At 34.9% G+C, this 17,790-nt stretch overlaps 1 protein-coding gene across 23 annotated transcripts in view; it reads left to right on the forward strand.

The window, feature by feature from the left end:
- The window catches only part of Gphn (gephyrin), a 433,952-nt gene that overhangs the window by 131,525 nt on the left and 284,637 nt on the right, over positions 1-17,790 (forward strand). For all 23 annotated transcript variants that reach the window (XM_051148057.1, XM_051147978.1, XM_051148006.1 and 20 more), the window contains exon 3: positions 1,419-1,476. In XM_051148057.1, coding sequence (XP_051004014.1) covers positions 1,419-1,476 — 58 coding nt within the window. The remainder of the gene's footprint in view (positions 1-1,418; positions 1,477-17,790) is intronic.

Consider the following 17,790-nt stretch of genomic DNA (forward strand, 5'->3'; position numbering starts at 1 on the left):
GTGTGTGTGTGTGTGTGTGTGTGTGTGCTTTTGTTTATCCCTATCCAATACACTTTGTGATTTACTTCCTTTCTCTCTCAGCTCCCTTCTTGCCTAAATTATGCTATTATAGAAAGTCATAATTTTCCTCCAGGAGCAAATAACAGTCAATAGCTCCTTCAGAAGAAATGGAGTTTTCTGAGCACGTTTCTTTTCCACGACAGATTGTTGCAGGGGCCAGTTGTGTGCAGTGTATGTTCCAGACTGCAACAGCCTTGTGACATACAGTTGGCCTCACCTTCTTAATGGACAAAACCATTCCCTTTGGTTTGAAGTTCTTAAATGGAAAGTTACCTTCGTACATCACATCTTTGTTGCCGTTTTGTTTTTTCCTGTGCAGCTTTGGCTGTCCTGGGCTCACTTTGTAGTCCAGGCTGGCCTCAAACTCACAGAGATCCACCTGCTTCTGCCTCCCTGAGTGCTGGGATTACAGGTGTGCATGCCACTCCTAGGTCATGTATCTTTTAAGGAGCATATTATGGTACCTAAGGTACTGTTAACATGAATCATGAGAAAAATGAACTGTTTCTGTGAATAGGTTTGAAGTGATCATAGCAATGCAATGTTTTTCTTCCATTATCCATCATTTTTACGATAGCATCTTTGAAATATTTTAATAATGAATTAGAATTCTTTTTTGTCATCTATCTCATTCATGGAAGTTGTTGCATGTGTTGATTTTAATTAACTGCTTTAACTGTTAAGAATTCTTTTTAAAAAACTAAAATATCCATTTTTATAATGACAAGGTCTTTAAAACTTTCTATTTTGAAAAATTTAGCCTTAAATATTAGGGCTCAAACTATTGGTAGCTCTCTATTTTCTCTTTTCCTTTTGATAGTGTTAGATTCATCTCTAAGACTCTGTGCTTTAAAAAATTAAGTAAAATTAATATTAGTTCATTAATTGTGACAATTATACCACACAGATACAGGATGATAATTATAAGGAAAACTAAGAAATGGAGCTTAAAGCAGGATATTTTAACTTCACTTTGTATTCAATTTTTAGAAACCTTAAACAATTCCAAGAAATCAAGTTTATTAATTAAATAAATAAAAACAGTTTTGCTCTTGGTTCTTAATATATGTTGTAACAGACTCTAGCAATAAACATGGCAGCTTCAGCATTATTAAAACCATCAATAATGGAAGTTTAATTCAGAATAAAAATCCAGTGTTATGTTTCTATTTTGGTAGTTATTTGTTGCCTGTCTCTTCTAAGCTATTAAATAGGAAAATGAAACAAATATGTTTTCCCCGATGGCTATTGAGGTGGGTCTTGGGAAATTTCTGTTGGCACCCTAATGCTAATAGCATATATCATTCATGTGCTTTACACTGTTGTTGGTGTTAAGAAATTTTTTCTCCTAATTTCAGGTTGGGTGGGACTATATCAGCATACAAGATAGTACCAGATGAAATAGAAGAAATCAAGGTATAGTATGAAAATTTCACACCTACAAAGGCTTAGCATTTTATTTGGGAAATGTGGGAAAAATTGTTACTTCTTAAATATCATTGAATCTTTTGGTATGGTAAGACACATTGAATTCCTAGTTATTCTACTAAAGTTAAAAGTGTATGCATATAACAGAATCACCATCAAATTATATATACTGTTTGCACTAGAGTCCTAGGAAAAATTAAGTAAAATATAGAAGAAACCTTTGCTATATGATTTGTTGAATATAGAAGATAGTATTGTGGGTAAGCATAGTGTACATAAATACTTAATGTTCTTCTCCTTGTATGTCTTTACCCATCATAAGTAATGCCAGTCTTGTAGTTGATAATTTCCTTGTTCTTTTTAAAACATAAATATCTATTTCCAAAAAACTGTATTTTAATGAATCAAGATGTATCCTTTTTTAAAACAAAATAGAGCAATACAATTTCTGTCTGTATTAAATCATGTATCAATAAGTTGCCCTTGTTCACAAGCAGTGTGCTTTATCTTGATACTTGTGCTTATTGATTTAATAATGAAACCTTACAGTGGCTTCAATGGTAAGCAATGGTGGATTAGTTGTTCACAGTTATATATAAAGATCTCAAATTGTAATGCTTAATCTGATTGAACTTTTTAATATCAAATTTTATAATTGAAATTGTTGTAATTAATCCTTTTATTTGCTTATTAAGTTTATATCATTTATTCTTGTTACTCATTATTATGTGAAAATCTTAATTCCAGTATCCTTCATCTTTTAATGTATAATCCCTTCAGAAATTAATGCCATATATTTGTTTTATCATTAAAAAAAATAAAAGTTTCTAAAGTGTCAGAATTCATTGGATAAGTCAGCCTAGAATCCAGCAGAGAGAATAAGCCTATGGATTTGTAATCATATAGCAGTTAGTTGAGGTCATGCTAGCAAATAGAATAAACATGAGAAGTTATATCAGACAATAGCATTAAGTGAACCAGAGATATCCCCTAGAGAAGGTACACACTAGAAACACTTACATAAAAGCTAAAACAAATGAGAAACATGTGAAAGTTAAAAAGTTGCAAAAAGAATCTATCAGAAATTATATTTTAAAAGGTACAAATATTTAAAAAAAAAAAAAAGCATAACTGGAAAAGGGAGCAGACATTGGATCTGGAAGCAGCTAAGTTCTCAGTCATGGATCGGCCCTTTTTGTTGTGTATGCTGTGTACTTTGACAGAAGCCGAGGCTGTGCAAACCCCTTTTGTACAGAGGTCTAGTCTCTCGCCTTCGTGTTCAGCTTCCTCTTCTTCCCCACCAATGTCACCTTGTGTACAACTTTAATCGGCAGCACTGGTGTCTGTTTTTACATAGAGGTTTTCTCTTATATTGCTGCCACTGTGCTAGTCTATTTCATAACAGTACAAGTTAAAAGTTTCTTTGCAAGTTAACATTACTCTCTCAGAATAAAATTCCATTCTATAAATCAAATATGGAAGTCCTGTTTATCCTTGAAGAAGTATAGCTTCTTACTGTGCCTTTGTTTTTACCTAGTGCTAGCCCTTTTTTCCTGGCCTGCTACTAATCAGCAAACAGTAAAAATGCTCTGCTCCATACCTGAAGGTGTTTAATGAATACAGTCTACTTATTTTTTACTTTTCACTTTCCCCTTCTCTGTCAGTCTTCCTTGTGCCTTTCTTTTCCGCTTCCTGATGTCTTTTTCTGATGAAAGAAAGGCATTGCCTCTTCCTCACTGTTACCAACTGTCTAAGAAGCAAAAGCCTCTACATTAAGATGTAAACTGTCTATTTATTTTATACTGAGAAATGACTTTTGTTCTAATGATTTATTCTTTTACTTCCAAATTGAGTATTTAAACTCATTTGAGTTGAAAAGCAAACAAAAGAAAAAATAAAATTTAGAAAGCATTATCTAAGCCCTATAAATGGAAAAGTAGGTATAGTTCATATTATATTAAAAACATATCTCATTTCATTTCATACATGTATTGTCTTTATAATTTTTTACATTTTTGATTTGTTCATATTCAGAGATTCAAAATATTTTAATACATGTATAAATTATCAGTTACACAGATATGAAATAAATATCCTCATAGTCCAGGAAAAAAACAAACTGTAGAAAAGAATGAGATGGTACATTTTTCAAGTACTGGAAAGAAGAGCTCTCATTCACAAATACTGTGTGTCTAATTATGCTCTAGGAATGAATAGGGAACATAGATACAGCCAAACAAAAGAAAATAAAAATTTTGTTATGATAAAGCTTATCCTGAAAGAATAGCTACATGCATTCTCCCAAGAAAAGGAGATAATAACAGAAGGCGTAAAACTTCAAGTAGGAAAGTACAGTTGAGTGGGTAAAGTAGACTGTCTCGTGGATCTTTTAAAGACCATGTGTAAAGGCTGAAACAAATGTAAGCTCTTATGATTTGATACTCCTTATAAGTTGAATAAATATATATTACATTTGCATTTAAAACATAGAAATATGAAGTTACCTAAATAGAGATAATATTTCTATATATCATTCAAAATACTACATTGTCAATATGGTATACTGAAAATTACATTTGTATATAGCAGTATCCAGAGAACCCACTAAGAAAAATATACAAGGTAACATACTCAAAGTATTACAGAGAACCCACTAAGAAAAATATACAAGGTAACATACTCAAAGTATTACAAATATAGATGGGCATCTGATAAGGGCTTAAGTGAACAATCAAGAAATAGCAAACAAAGGAAAATTTATAACACAACAACAATTTTAAGCCCTAAATATCAGTTACCTCATATAAAGAGTAATTTAATATGACAATTAAAAGTTGTAGTTTGATAAAACGAATATTTTAGTAGTCCCACTAATGTCATTCTCAAGAAAATCACTTTTGAATCATTTATATAGGTTGAAACTGAAAAGCTTGGAAAATTGTATACTAGGTGAACAATTATTTAAGCGCAGTCAATACAGATTAATTATATGGACACCTATCCAAATAGATTTCAAACAAAATACTACTGAAGTAAAAAATGACGTCCCACTATGCAGAAGGCTCAATCCACTCTAAAATACGTCATTTGATATATGTATCAAAACTGACATGTAAATTATTGTCATAAAATTAAGCAATGTACTTTCTTTTTAAACATTCACAAGTATTTCCCAAGAAAGACTATAACTTGTATGATAAAAACAAATCACAGTCACGTGTATGGTTAAGATCTAGGATAACCTGTCCTTCATCAAAAGAACCTTTCTTCAAAAGTTTAAAAAAAAAAATCAAAAGAAAAAAGAAATCCTAATCTCCAGATCATTGCATTAGACTCTTTAACAAAAATGTTAAGGTAGTTGCCATCTATTTTTAACTTCTCTCCAAATTAAGGAATGTATTGTTCAGATTTTTACTACTCCAGTTAAATATCCAATTAAACCACTTTATAAAAGAGACTTAGCTGGCAGTTCATTGATTGGGAGACATTGCATCTTTATCAGCCTGAGTTTCTCAAGAACACCATAATGGATGGCAATGCAACACCATGGGCCTCTTAAGAGAAAGCAATCTTGTGTCAAAATAAGAATTCAAAAGATAATTCAAGAGTGGCTATGCTCTTTTAACTTATCTCATGAAAAAAAAATCAGTATTTCCTGATAACCACTTAAACAAGTTGCATAAAGACTTTTCTACTGAACACAAATTATGTATTTATGATATATAATATGGATATATATATATTGATCATATTCTTCCCAGAGCTTTCCCACCTCTCATATGCACCCAAGTTTACATACTATCAACCTACCCTCACTCTCTCAAACAATAAATATAAAAATTAAAACAAAAAGTACATGCGCAAATACACATACATAGCCATCAAATCTGAATCGTATTAGCCCAAAACACCTTGGCTTAGGGCCTACTTTGGAATGTGGTTGGTATATCAAGAACACTCTATTGACAAAAGCTGATTATTTTCCTTTCCCAGCAGATACTGATTTAAAGTAGCTTCTTGTTTATGGGTAGATTCATGTGCTTTTATTCTTCCCTATGATACAACTTTTTCTGGCTTGAACTTATATAGGTCTTATGTGTGCTATCATAGTCTCTTTGAGTTGATCTGATTATTTCCCTGTTTCCTTGGCATCATCCACTCTCTGGCTTATTCATTGTTTCTACCTGTTCTCCTGCATAGATCCCTGAGCATTGAGGGGAGGAGTTTGGTAAAGCCATTCCATTTGTGGTTGAGTACTCTAAAGTCTCTCATTCTCAGCACAATGTCCAGTTGTACATCTCTATGTGAATCACCATCCCAACTACTGCACCAAGAAGCTTCTCTGATAAGGATTAAGTGATGCAATGCAATGATCTTAATTTTAGCAGTGTGTCATTTAGGGGCCATTTCGTTGCTATGTTTCTTTGCTTCCAGCTTATGAACACACTCATAATATCAAAGAGATATGAAGAGAAAACATTTCTCACTTCATTTTTTATAAAGTTCGCATATTCCTAATACATAAACTGGAAGAACAGAGTTGAGACAAAGAATGTTGCAGAACAGTACTATCTCTGATCAACTTAAAATTCTTAATAGAAGATTACTAATTAAATCTAACAGTATATGAAAATGTTTATACAAGATGGCCAGTTAAGAGTTGAAATACACTAAATGAGCTTTAGCAAAACAATAACTAAATAATCTGTCATATCAATAGGCTAACAATGGCAAAATTTAGTTACAGAATTTTTAAGAAAAGTATTTGACATAATCCCAAACCCTGTCATGATTAGAGTTCTCATTAAGGTAGTACTAGACATGACTTTCTTCAACTATTAAGAGAGTACAGAGAGAGAAGAGGAAGAAGAGACAAACCAGAAAGCTCTAGGTAGGATCTTTGATAGGCGAGTGGCTATATGCTGGGATAGAAAGGACGATTTTTTTTTTATTCCCTATATGTGGGAATAGAACAAACATTTTGGTTCTCACTATCTTCATTTAGTTTAATACTATAAACTCTAAATAGCATAATAAGGCAAGAAAAACAATTTAAAGGCTGATATATTAGAAATTAAGAAAAGCAGTTCCTACTTGCATATTAATAAATGAAATATAAGACCAGAGGGAAAAAAAGAAACTTTTATTCACTTCCAACAACAAATGTTGAAATCTGATATTTAAAACACAACCTACAATTTTTCCAGAGAAAATAAGATGGCTAGATGTTTACTTAAGATTACACATGCTGTAATTAATGTGAGGAAGATCCGAGATGGGGCCACCGGTAACACACTGTGTCTGATCAGCCATACAGCTGTGATTGCACAGCACCCAAAGGACAGAGCTCTAGGCTCTAAAACACCAGCAATTGTGTTTCCCAGATAAAAGGATACCACACGGAGCAGAACATAAGCGATTCCGACCCCACTTTACCTGACTAATCCACGGATAATTTCCTGGGTCCCACAGGCACAGGGTCTCAGCATATAGCCATTCACTTATGCTTTGCTCTTAATGGCCAGTGAAAGGCACCAGAAACTACCATCCAAAGCCATAGACAGCCAGATGGCTAAAGGACAGCATGAAAACACAAACAACAAAAGCCAAAGCCATATGGCATCTCCAAAACTGAGTTATACCAAAACATTTCGCCTTGGACTAACATAACTGAAACACAAGAAAATAACCTCACATCTATTCTTATGAAGGTGCTAATGCTTGAAATGAATAAAATCCACAAAGAACTACAAGAAGATACAGAGTCAAACAGATTGGAGCCCTTAGTGAAGCCATTAGAAAAGTATATATAGAGGAAATGAATAAATCACTTGAAGAAATTCAGGAAAGCCCAAACAATCAAGTGAAAGAAATCAATAAACCAATTTAAGATCTGAAGGTGGAAATGAAAACCATTTAAAAAAAAAAAAAAAGCACAAACTGAGGAAATCCTTGAAAGAGAGAACTTAGGAAAATAGAAACCACAGAGGTAAGCATCACCAACAGAGTACAAGATTCTGAAATACAATAGCCAAGAAATCAAGGACACCATGAACAGACGAAAGCTAAGAATAATAGGAATTGAGGAAAGAAAAGAAGTCCAGCTCCAAGGCCTAGAAAATACCAGGGAAGGAACATTGCCAAACTCATTTTATGAGGGTACGGTCACCTTGTTACCTAAACCACAAAAAGACCCAACAAAGAAAGAGAATTTCAGACCAGTTTTCCTTATGAATGTTGATGCAAAAATACTCAGTAAAATACTGGCAATCTGAATCCAAGAACACATCAAAAATATCATTTACCATCACCAAGTAGGCCATACCCCAGCATGCATGGATAGTTCAATATATGGAAATCCATTAATGTAATCCACCATATAAACAAACTGAATGCGGAAAAAAACCCACATGATCATTTGACAAAATCCAACAACATTTTATTTAAAGTTTTGGAGAGATCACAGAAAACTGACACATACCTGAACATAAAAAATGCTATACAACGAAAGCCAATAGCCAACTTCAAATTAAATGGAGAGAAACTCAAATTCCACCAAAGTCAGGAACTAGCCAAGGCTGCACACTCTCTCCATATCTCTTCAATATAGTACTTGAAGTTCTACCTAAAGCAATAAAACAACAAAAGGAGAGCAAGGGGATCCACATCAGAAAGAAAAAAGTCAAAGTATCACTATTTGCAAATGATTTGATAGTGTACATAAGTGACCCCCAAAATTCCACCAGAGATCTCCTAAGGCTGAAAAACACCTTCAGTAAAGTAGTGCATACAAGATTAATTAAAAAACCAAAACCAGTAGCCCTCCTATATACAAATGACATAGAAGCTGAGAAAGAAATTAGGGAAACTACACCCTTCACAGTAGCTACAAATAATATAAAGTTTCTTTGTGTATCTCTAACAAAGCAAGTGAAAGACTTGTATGAAAAAACTTAAGTCTCTGAAGAAATAAATTAAGAAGATATTAGAAGATGGAAAGATCTCCCATGCTTGTGGATTGGTAAGATCAACATAGTGATAATAGCTATCATACCAAAAGTAATCTACAGATTCAATGCAATCCCTATCAAAATACCTACATAATTCTATACACATTGAAATATCTATTCTCAAATCATGGAGAAACAAACAAAAAAAATCAGAATATATAGAACAATCCTGTGCAATAAAAGTTCTTCTGTAGGAATCTCTATCTCTGATCTCCAGCTGTATTATAGAGCAACAGTAATAAAAATTGCCTAATTCTGGCATAGAAATAGGCTGGTTAATCAATGGAATCGAATCAAAGACTCCAACATAAACCCACACACTTTTAGACACTTAAATTTCGACAAAGCAGCCAAAACCATACAATGGAAAAAAGATAGTATCTTCCACAAATGGCACTGGTCTAAATGGATGGCTGCATGTAGACTAATGTGATTACATCCATATTTGTCACCCTGTATAAATAAAGTCCCAAGTGGATTAAAGACCTCAACATAAAACCGTGCAAGCTAGATCATGTTAGAAGAAAAAATGGGGAAAAGCATTGAATTCATTGGCACAGGAAACTACTTCCTGAAGAGAACACCAATAGCTTGGTCTCTATGACCAACAATTAATAAAGGGGACCTCATGAAACTGGAAAAGTTTTGAAAAGCCAAGGACTCTGTCAACGGAACAAAAGGACAGCCTATAGAAGTGAAAAGATGTTCACCAACCCTACATCCAACAGAGGGGTAATATCCAAAATATATAAAGAGTTCAAGAAACTAAACACCTATAAACCAAATAATCCAATTAAAAATGAGGTACAGAGAGCTAAACAGAGAATTCTCAACTGAGAAATATCAAATGGCCAAAAAGCACCTGAAGAAAAATGTTCAACATCCTTAGTAATCAGGGAAATGCAAATCAAAAGGACTGAGATTCCATCGTTCACCTGTCAGAATGGCTAAGATAAAAAACTGAAGTAACAGCACAAGCTGGTTAGGATGTGGAGAAAGTGGAACACTCTTCCTTTGCTGGTGGCCGGGCAAACTTCTGCAACCACTTTGGAAGTCAATATGGCACTTTCTCAGAAAACTGAGAATAGGTTTTCCTCAAGACCCAGCTATACAACTCCTGGGCATATACCCAAAAGATGTTCCACCATACAGTAAGGACATTTGCTCAACTATGTTCAAAGCTGCTTTCTTCATAGTAGCTAGAATCTGGATACTATCTATATATCTCTTAACTGGAGAATGGACAAAAAAAATTGTGGTACATTTATACAATGGAATATTACTCAGCTATTAAAAAAAAGGAAATCTTGAAATTTGAAGGCCAGTGGATGAACTAGATATCATTCTGAGTGAGGTAACCCAGACACAGAAAAAAACACATTATACACACTGACTTATAAGTGGATATTAGCTCAACACAGATGTCTTCTGACAGACTCCAGCCAGCAGAGGATAAAAACAGATGTGAAGACTTTTAGCCAAAATCTGGCCATAGCACTGACAGTCGTATGGTAAAGTGGTTGTATATAAAGACTCAGAGGGGACAAGTGCTCTACAAGGAGATCATCAACACCAACCAATCTGGACCCAGGGATGCCTCCAGAAACTTATGCATCAACCAGGAACTATACTTGCAGAGAACCTACCTAGACTGCCTGTTCAGATGAAGCTGTTGGACAGTTCATTCTCCATATGGATCCCTTAGTAAAAGCAGCAGGAACTATGTCTGACAAGGGTTCTATTGTCTGGAATTTGATTACTTCCTTCTTGGTGGGTTAGCCTTGTGAGGTCACAGAGGTAGAGGATGCAGGTAATCCCAATGAGACCTGATAGGCTGATGTCAGGTGGTAGGAGAGGAGGGGTTCCTCTGTCAGAGCACTAGGCAAGTGTCATGGGGGTATAGTGAGGGAGGTTGGGAACAGGATATGAGCAAATAACAATCAGGATGTAATGTGAGTAAATTATGAAAACAAATGAAAGTTTATTTTAAAAAATCATTACACATGCCGAAAGTTATAGAATACAAAATACATAACATATATGAAGAAATGGAGTGATACTAGGTTCAAGAGTGATGATTTAGTCATTAAACAGCATTTGCTGTTCTTGGAGATGACCCAGCACCCACATGATGGTTCACAAACATTTATAACTCCTGTACCAGGGAATCTGATGTTCTTTTCTGGCATTGATGTACAGAAGGATAGCACATCACACACTGCCACAAATATAGGGAAAACATTCACATAAAATAAAAACAAATACATACTAAAAAAATGGAAAAATATTCCACATCTATAAATGGAAAGATTCACCATAGTAATGTTAATTTTCCAAATATTAACCTATAATTCGCATACCTTCCTTTTTGTGTTTTTAATAAAGTTTTAAAATACGTGAATTTGTTGTAAAATTATATATACAGGTTAGAACCTTTGGAAAAATGGATTGAGCCAACATGTTACCTAATGATGTATACTGTGTAAGCACAGTATTCACAAATTATAAAATTAAGCAGAAAAACTTGACACATGGATCAAAGAACAGAATAGAGAATCCACAAAGACATATTATGTTCAATTTATTTTTAGTAAACTTCATATTTAATATACTGTGACAAGATTTTATTTATGTGGGGTCTACTGGACCAAAACTAGAAACACTATACTTAATCTATAAACTAAAACTGAAAACTATGATCTTATAAATTGATGCATCAAATTCAGTGAAGTGTCTTGCAGCCTGGAAAATGGCTTCGCACTTCAAGAGGTTTTGCTGCTATTACAGAGGACTTGAATCAATTCCCACCCTGCATCTTTTGGCCTAAAACTACTATAACTCTATTCCTGGTTTTTTTCTCTTCTGGCCTCCATAAGCACACATCTCTCTTTCTCTCTCTTCCTCCCCCCTCTCCTCACTTTCGCCATTCCCACACACACACAAACTGCATATGAACTCAAACAAGAATAAAATAGAGCTTTGTGTAAAATACGATTTTTAATAATAAGTGATGCTTGCATGAAATCAGGTAACCATGAAGAGGAAAAATCATGTGCAGGTGCCGGGAGGGCAATAGGATACATATTACATAAAAATGGACATGAAGCTACTGGAGGTAGAAGGATGCAAGGGGTCAGAGGGATTGGATTTAGGGAAGAGGAGCAACATAGGTAGTTAATGTTTGAAAATACTATAATGAAACATAACACTTTGCATGATCATTTAAAAAAATTCTTAAAAATTCAAAAGATTGGGAAAATTATTGGGGTCATTGACTAACCATAGCCTGCAAAACATAAAATAAAACCTTTATCCTGACTTTAAACATTACAATAAAATGAACTCAAAATATACAATTGCTTTAAATATGTACCTATAAAAATGTCAATACGGAAAAGAACCTTAACACCTGAATTAATTAATTGCTCCTCCTCCTCCTCCTCCTCCTCCTCCTCCTCCTCCTCCTCTTCTTCTTCTTCTTCTTCCGAGACAGAGTTTCTCTGCATAGCCTTGACTGTCCTGGACTTACTTTATAGACCAGGTTTCTCTCAAACTCAGAGAGATCCATCTGCCTCTGCTTTCCAGAGTGCTAGGATCACAGGTGTGTGCCTCCACACCAAGCATAACTTAATTCTTCAACTCTTTCAGTTACAGTTGGTAGGTAAATATTTCATGGTTGAATAATGATCATGAAAATATTCAATTATCAATATAAGGAGAAAATTATATTTTATCAAGTAATATAATTTCTATATTAACTATTGTAAATAGAAAAACTCAGAATTTTAAGTCAGGAAGATCATCTTTTAGTATGAGAAAAACCTCAAAAATTTTTTATCTTATCAAATTTCTTATGGGTATAGTATATTTTTTGAAAATAATAGCTAGAATAAGAGTTCTATTAACTGTGTCCTGTTAAATGTCTTCACTAACAATCCAGTTCTTTCATGTGAAATTCATATACTGGGTTTAATTCAAATGATTTTAGGCAGAGGTGCTAATTTTAATCAAATTCTATGTTGCTTAATTTATCTATAATTACTTTTGCAAGTAATGCCTGCTGTAAACTGGAATTTATAACTTTCATATTTTTTACTATAGAGTAAAGACAGGTTGTGCTACTCAGAGAGCTACTGCAATTACCAATTTTTACTTAAACATTATATTAACATTTTTATTTTAATAGTATTCTTACTTTTTTCGTTTAAACTTTTGTACATTTGTGTGTTACTTTTCTGTAATGGCAAATTAAAGATATAATTTTAGGATTTTGTCCAGTTGCCCAGCATCATTTTTCAGTTTTATCTTCATTTTCTCACTGAAAGGAAGAGCTACCTCAGACCCTCTTCCATTTCTGTTTCTTAGACCAGATGATAAAATGAGTGTCTTTTGTCATGACTTATATATTTATTCTTTCAATAAAAACTTAAAATCTTGGCTAATTTGACATACTTAACTCATTGAAGTCTATGGTTTCTTTGTGCTATTTTGCTGTGAACTAGGAATGAAGTAAAGCAAAACTCACTTTTTAAAAATATATTTTATTAATTTATTCATATTACATCTCAACTGTTATCCCATCTCTGTATCCTCCCATTCCTCCCTCCCTCCCATTTTCCCCTTACTCCCCTCCCCTATGACTGTGACTGAGGGGGACTTCCTCCCCCTGTATATGCTCATAGGGTATCAAGTCTCTTCTTGGTAGCCTGCTATCCTTCCTCTGAGGGCCACCAGGCCTCCTCATTCAGGGGATGTGGTTAAATATGGGGCACCAGAGTTCATGTGAAAGTTAGTGTCCACTCTCCACCCAGCTGTGAAGAACGTCCTGTCCATTGGCTAGATCTGGGTAGGGGTTCGAAGTGTACTGCACGTATTGTCCTTGGCTGGTGCCATAGTTTGAGCAGAACCCCGGGGCCCAAATACACATGTCATAATGTTCTTCTTGTAGGTTTCTAGGACCCTCTGGATCCTTCTATTTCCCCATTCTCCCATACTTCTCTCACCTAGAGTTCCAATAGCATGTCCTCCCCTCTGTCCCACTTTCCTGGTAAACGAAGACGCTCATGGGACACGCCCCTTGGGCTAGTGTGCAGATATAAGTGAGTATATACCATTTGAATATTGAGACAAGAATTATGATACTGTCATTTTATAGGAAACCTGAAAATACATAATTAGGAAAGTTAAGAGAGACTTACAGAAAGAAACCAATTCTATGCCTAGTTTCCTGCCATAGAAGTTTAAATTTCTTATATATAGGGGTCCTGGGCAAATGTCTTGATTTATGCTTTGTTGTTTGATTCCTATTCTTGGTGAATAACTCCTAAAAGTATTCTTAGTGATTCTTCTTTTGTTTTGTAATGAAATTTCAGTACGTAGAGCATGATAAATTCCATAATGGTGTCTGTAGTCCAGTTAAAAATTGGGCCTCAGTGTGTGAAAAGGAAAAAAGGAAAACCCAGAAAAGATAGCATTGAGTCCCATATCAACTTCCATTGTTCCCAAGCAGATTGGGTCCTCTCAATCTGTATTACTTTCAGTTAGTAGACTGTCCCCCATCCCCATCCAAATTGACATTTTCAATACGTGGTAAAAAGGCAACCCTAGAAGGCATAAAATAGCCCACAGGGGTTTTCTCTTATTGCAGAGCTTCTGATATGATGGAAACGTAATAAATATAAATTATTTTACATCAGAATGTATGATAGAGTAGAAAACTAAGGTATGAGTTTTGGTAGCATAGAAGAAATACTCATTCTAGCTGTCAGGATAGGAGGATACTAAAATAAGTAAATTATGGGCTGAGCTTCAAGAATAATAACCTAATTTTTCTAAATATCCTGGTAAATATACTTAGTAAGAAGATAAAAATTAAGGCACACCTAAAGCTCCAACAAATAACTTAATGGGTAGAATTTTGACAAGAGAGTAGGAAATGCCACTAAAGAGACAGCACCTTGGTAAGAATCAAATATTAAAACCATGAACTATTTTAGTCCTTACTATTGGCTGACTTGAAAGTTGCTCACGACACTGATGAGAAGTGGTGGTATGATATAATTGATGCAACATAAACATGATAACTTTTTCTGATCATATATAAGAAAATTAGTACAACTGCATGTTGTTACAGAGTGAAAATCCCAACTGTTGGATTTTCTGATGAAGACGCAGGAGCCAGATGCTGGGTGAAAACCTGGTAGCCAAGAGAGGCAGAAAAAGCACCTAGGTGACCTTCCTACAGGTCACATCCTGAAGGAAAAAGGTTTTCTTATTCAGCTCAGCTGACTGCCCAGGAGAAAAAAGCTTGCTAGCTCACTGGACAACCCAGGAGGAAAAAGCCAAAAGCTAAAAGCCAAAGAGCTCCTCCTTCTCCATTGCTGTCTTAAATACCCTTCTCACAAAGGCCCTCTTACCTACCTAATTCCTGTCAGCTGGGTTCTTGCTCTGCCTCTTGACTTAAGGTTAACTTTATTAAATCCTGTGTACAGAAAGCTCTTGGTTTAAAAGTATGTGCTAGGGCTGAGCCATATTATAATCACCTGTTTACAATAACCAGAAAGTTCTTGGATCAAAGGTGTTTGTTAGGGCTGAACCATATCAAACAAGAAACGGGTTTTTAAAGTTCACAGTCTCTGGGTTCACAATGGAATCAAATATCCTGTAAACAACTGAAAAAAATTAACATTCCTATTCAATTAGCAACACAGAATAGAGGTCAGTCTTCTGTTTTAAATAGAGTTAGATATTGTCACTTTAGTCGTAGATATATTATCACTCTAATGCTAATTAGTTTCCAATTTTTTGTCCTTTTGCTTTATATGGTGTTTGAATTTTTCAGTGTCTTGAAAGTATATAACACTGAAAGCCATTATTATTTGGGACTGTAACACGATAGCGAAGACTGTTGTACTAAAGGCATGAATGCAGACTAAACATACAAATTCAATCAATCAATCAATAAATGTGAATTAATGATAGGAGTTAGCTAACTAAAACAGAAAGGTATTCTGGGTAAAAGTCTATTCAAAGAGAAAGACTTGTACATCAAATGCTAACAGATTACTCAGTTGCTTTTTGTTTGGAGAGTGTCTTGGACATCCCTGACCACGCAACTCAAAGGGAGGCTTCTTATGTCTGGTATAGAGGTTTTTGTTAGGTGGTCTTTGGCTCTTGAAGGGAACATTACCAGCACAAATGGGAAAAAAAAATCATTTAAACTATATATGTATATTTATACATAGAATTACATGCTTTTTAAGTATAAATAATATATATTTCTAAATATAACCTGCTCAATCAGTTTATTATCACTATTATGTAAGTTTTTAGGGCTGGTCATTTGATATTGGATAACCATTTAGTGTATTCTTTCCTGGAAAACACTATTTCTCCCACTATCAGCATTCTTTAGTTGTCTGTAGTTGTTTTCATAGTGTTCAGGTGTCATGGGCTTTTCCCTGCCGAGTGTAACATGTCTGTTGCTGTTGTTCTTTTCAAGTCATGTTCAGGCAGTTATACTGCTGAGATCATATTAATAAAGCTTTTAGGACATACACTCTCATAACTAATTCTCCAATCCTCTGGCTCTTAGACTCTTTCTACCCCCTATTATGGAATGATTCCTTAGCTTTTGGTGCTGGAGTTGTGTTGTAATTTTATCTTTTGGAAGTGGGCTCCACATTTCTGCAAGTGTGCTTTTCCTGCTATGGTCTCCATCTGTTGCAAGGAGTAGTGTCCTCAGTGAGAGGTGAGGGTTACAGTTGTCTGTGGATGTAAGGACAAATGGTTAGTTTGTTAGGCATTATTCTGGTTTGACAAAAGCTGACTTTGACACACAGGGCATGTAGAGGTGGCATAGTGTGCCCCTGCTGCACCCTTAGTGTTATAGTGCCATGCTGAAGCTTATTGTGGGTCACATCCTTCATAGCTGGGTAGACCTGTTGATTGCTCCCCTCATTTGGAAGCTTTCATGGTGCCTTCTTCTACCATGAAAGCTAGTACTTACGGAGGGGAATTTGGGTCAGTTCTAGCTCAGGCGCCTCTGTGCCCTTTGTGAAGTGCTTGGTGGCTTATGCAATAGAGACTTACTTTCCACCTCTGAGGGCAACCAAGCAATAGGATCTTTGTCTGGGGAGTCTCTTGAACAACCATGATCAACAACTCAAAGGAGCATAAATCAAGTCTGGTATAGAGGTTTTTGTTAGGTGGTCTTTGGCTCTTGGAGGGAGATTTGCCAGCCCAGATGAGAAAAATTCATTTAAAGTATGTATGTATACGTTTTTTAGATAAATGATGTGATTTGTGATGGCTTTTTCAGACATCCTTATTGTTATTTTACTGTCCTTCCTCCTATTTCACCCCATTTGCCCTAAAGACTCCCCCTTTTTTATGAGCTGAGTAATATTACATTATGTAAATATACCACATTTCTTTATCCATTCATCTCTTGAGGGGCATCTAGGTTGTTTCTAATTTCTGCCTATTATGAGCAGTAGTGAGCAGGATTGATCAATGAAGTGTCTCTGTGGCAGCATGAAACAGCCTTTGGGGATAGCTGGATCGTGACATGAATCAATTCAGATTTCCTTAGAAGCCACCACACTGATTTTCATAGTATAACTTAGCACTCTCAACAGCCATGGAGGAGTAGTGTTTCCCGTACTCTTCATCCTTACCACCATGAGCTTTCTTTCACTTTATTTATCTTAGTCCTGTACTGCATGTATAACTGTTGTTGTTTTTTTTTAATCTTTTCCCTATTCTGTAGGGAATGATGGATGTCCTTACCCATGCAGAAGCTTCTTAGTTTTATGAGGTTCTATTTATTAATTCTTACTCTTAGTGTCTGTGTTAACAGTGTTCTGTTCAGAAACTCTTTTCATGTACGAATGATTTCAAGGGTATTTTTCACTTTCTCTTCTATCATGGTCAGTGTATTTGGTTTTATGTTGAGATTCGATCCATTTGGATTTGAGTTTTGTACAGGGTGCCAAATAGGGATCTATTTGCATTCTTCTACATCAGCCATACAGTTTGATCAGCACCTTTTTTTTTTTTTTTTTTTTTTTTTTTTAAGATACTGTCTTTTTTTCTCCATAGGGCATTCCTGGCTTCTATATCATAAATAAGTTATCCATAGGTTTTTGGTTTTATATATAGGTCCTCAACTTGATTCCATTAATCAGTATATCTGTTTTGTGCCAATACAATTCTGTTTTTATTAATATTGGTCTGTAGTACAATTGTAGGTCAGAGATAGTAATACATAAATAGTTCTTTTATTATTCAG

This window comes from Acomys russatus, chromosome 1 (genome assembly GCF_903995435.1).
Source record: "Acomys russatus chromosome 1, mAcoRus1.1, whole genome shotgun sequence".
NCBI classification, from domain to species: Eukaryota; Metazoa; Chordata; class Mammalia; order Rodentia; family Muridae; genus Acomys; species Acomys russatus.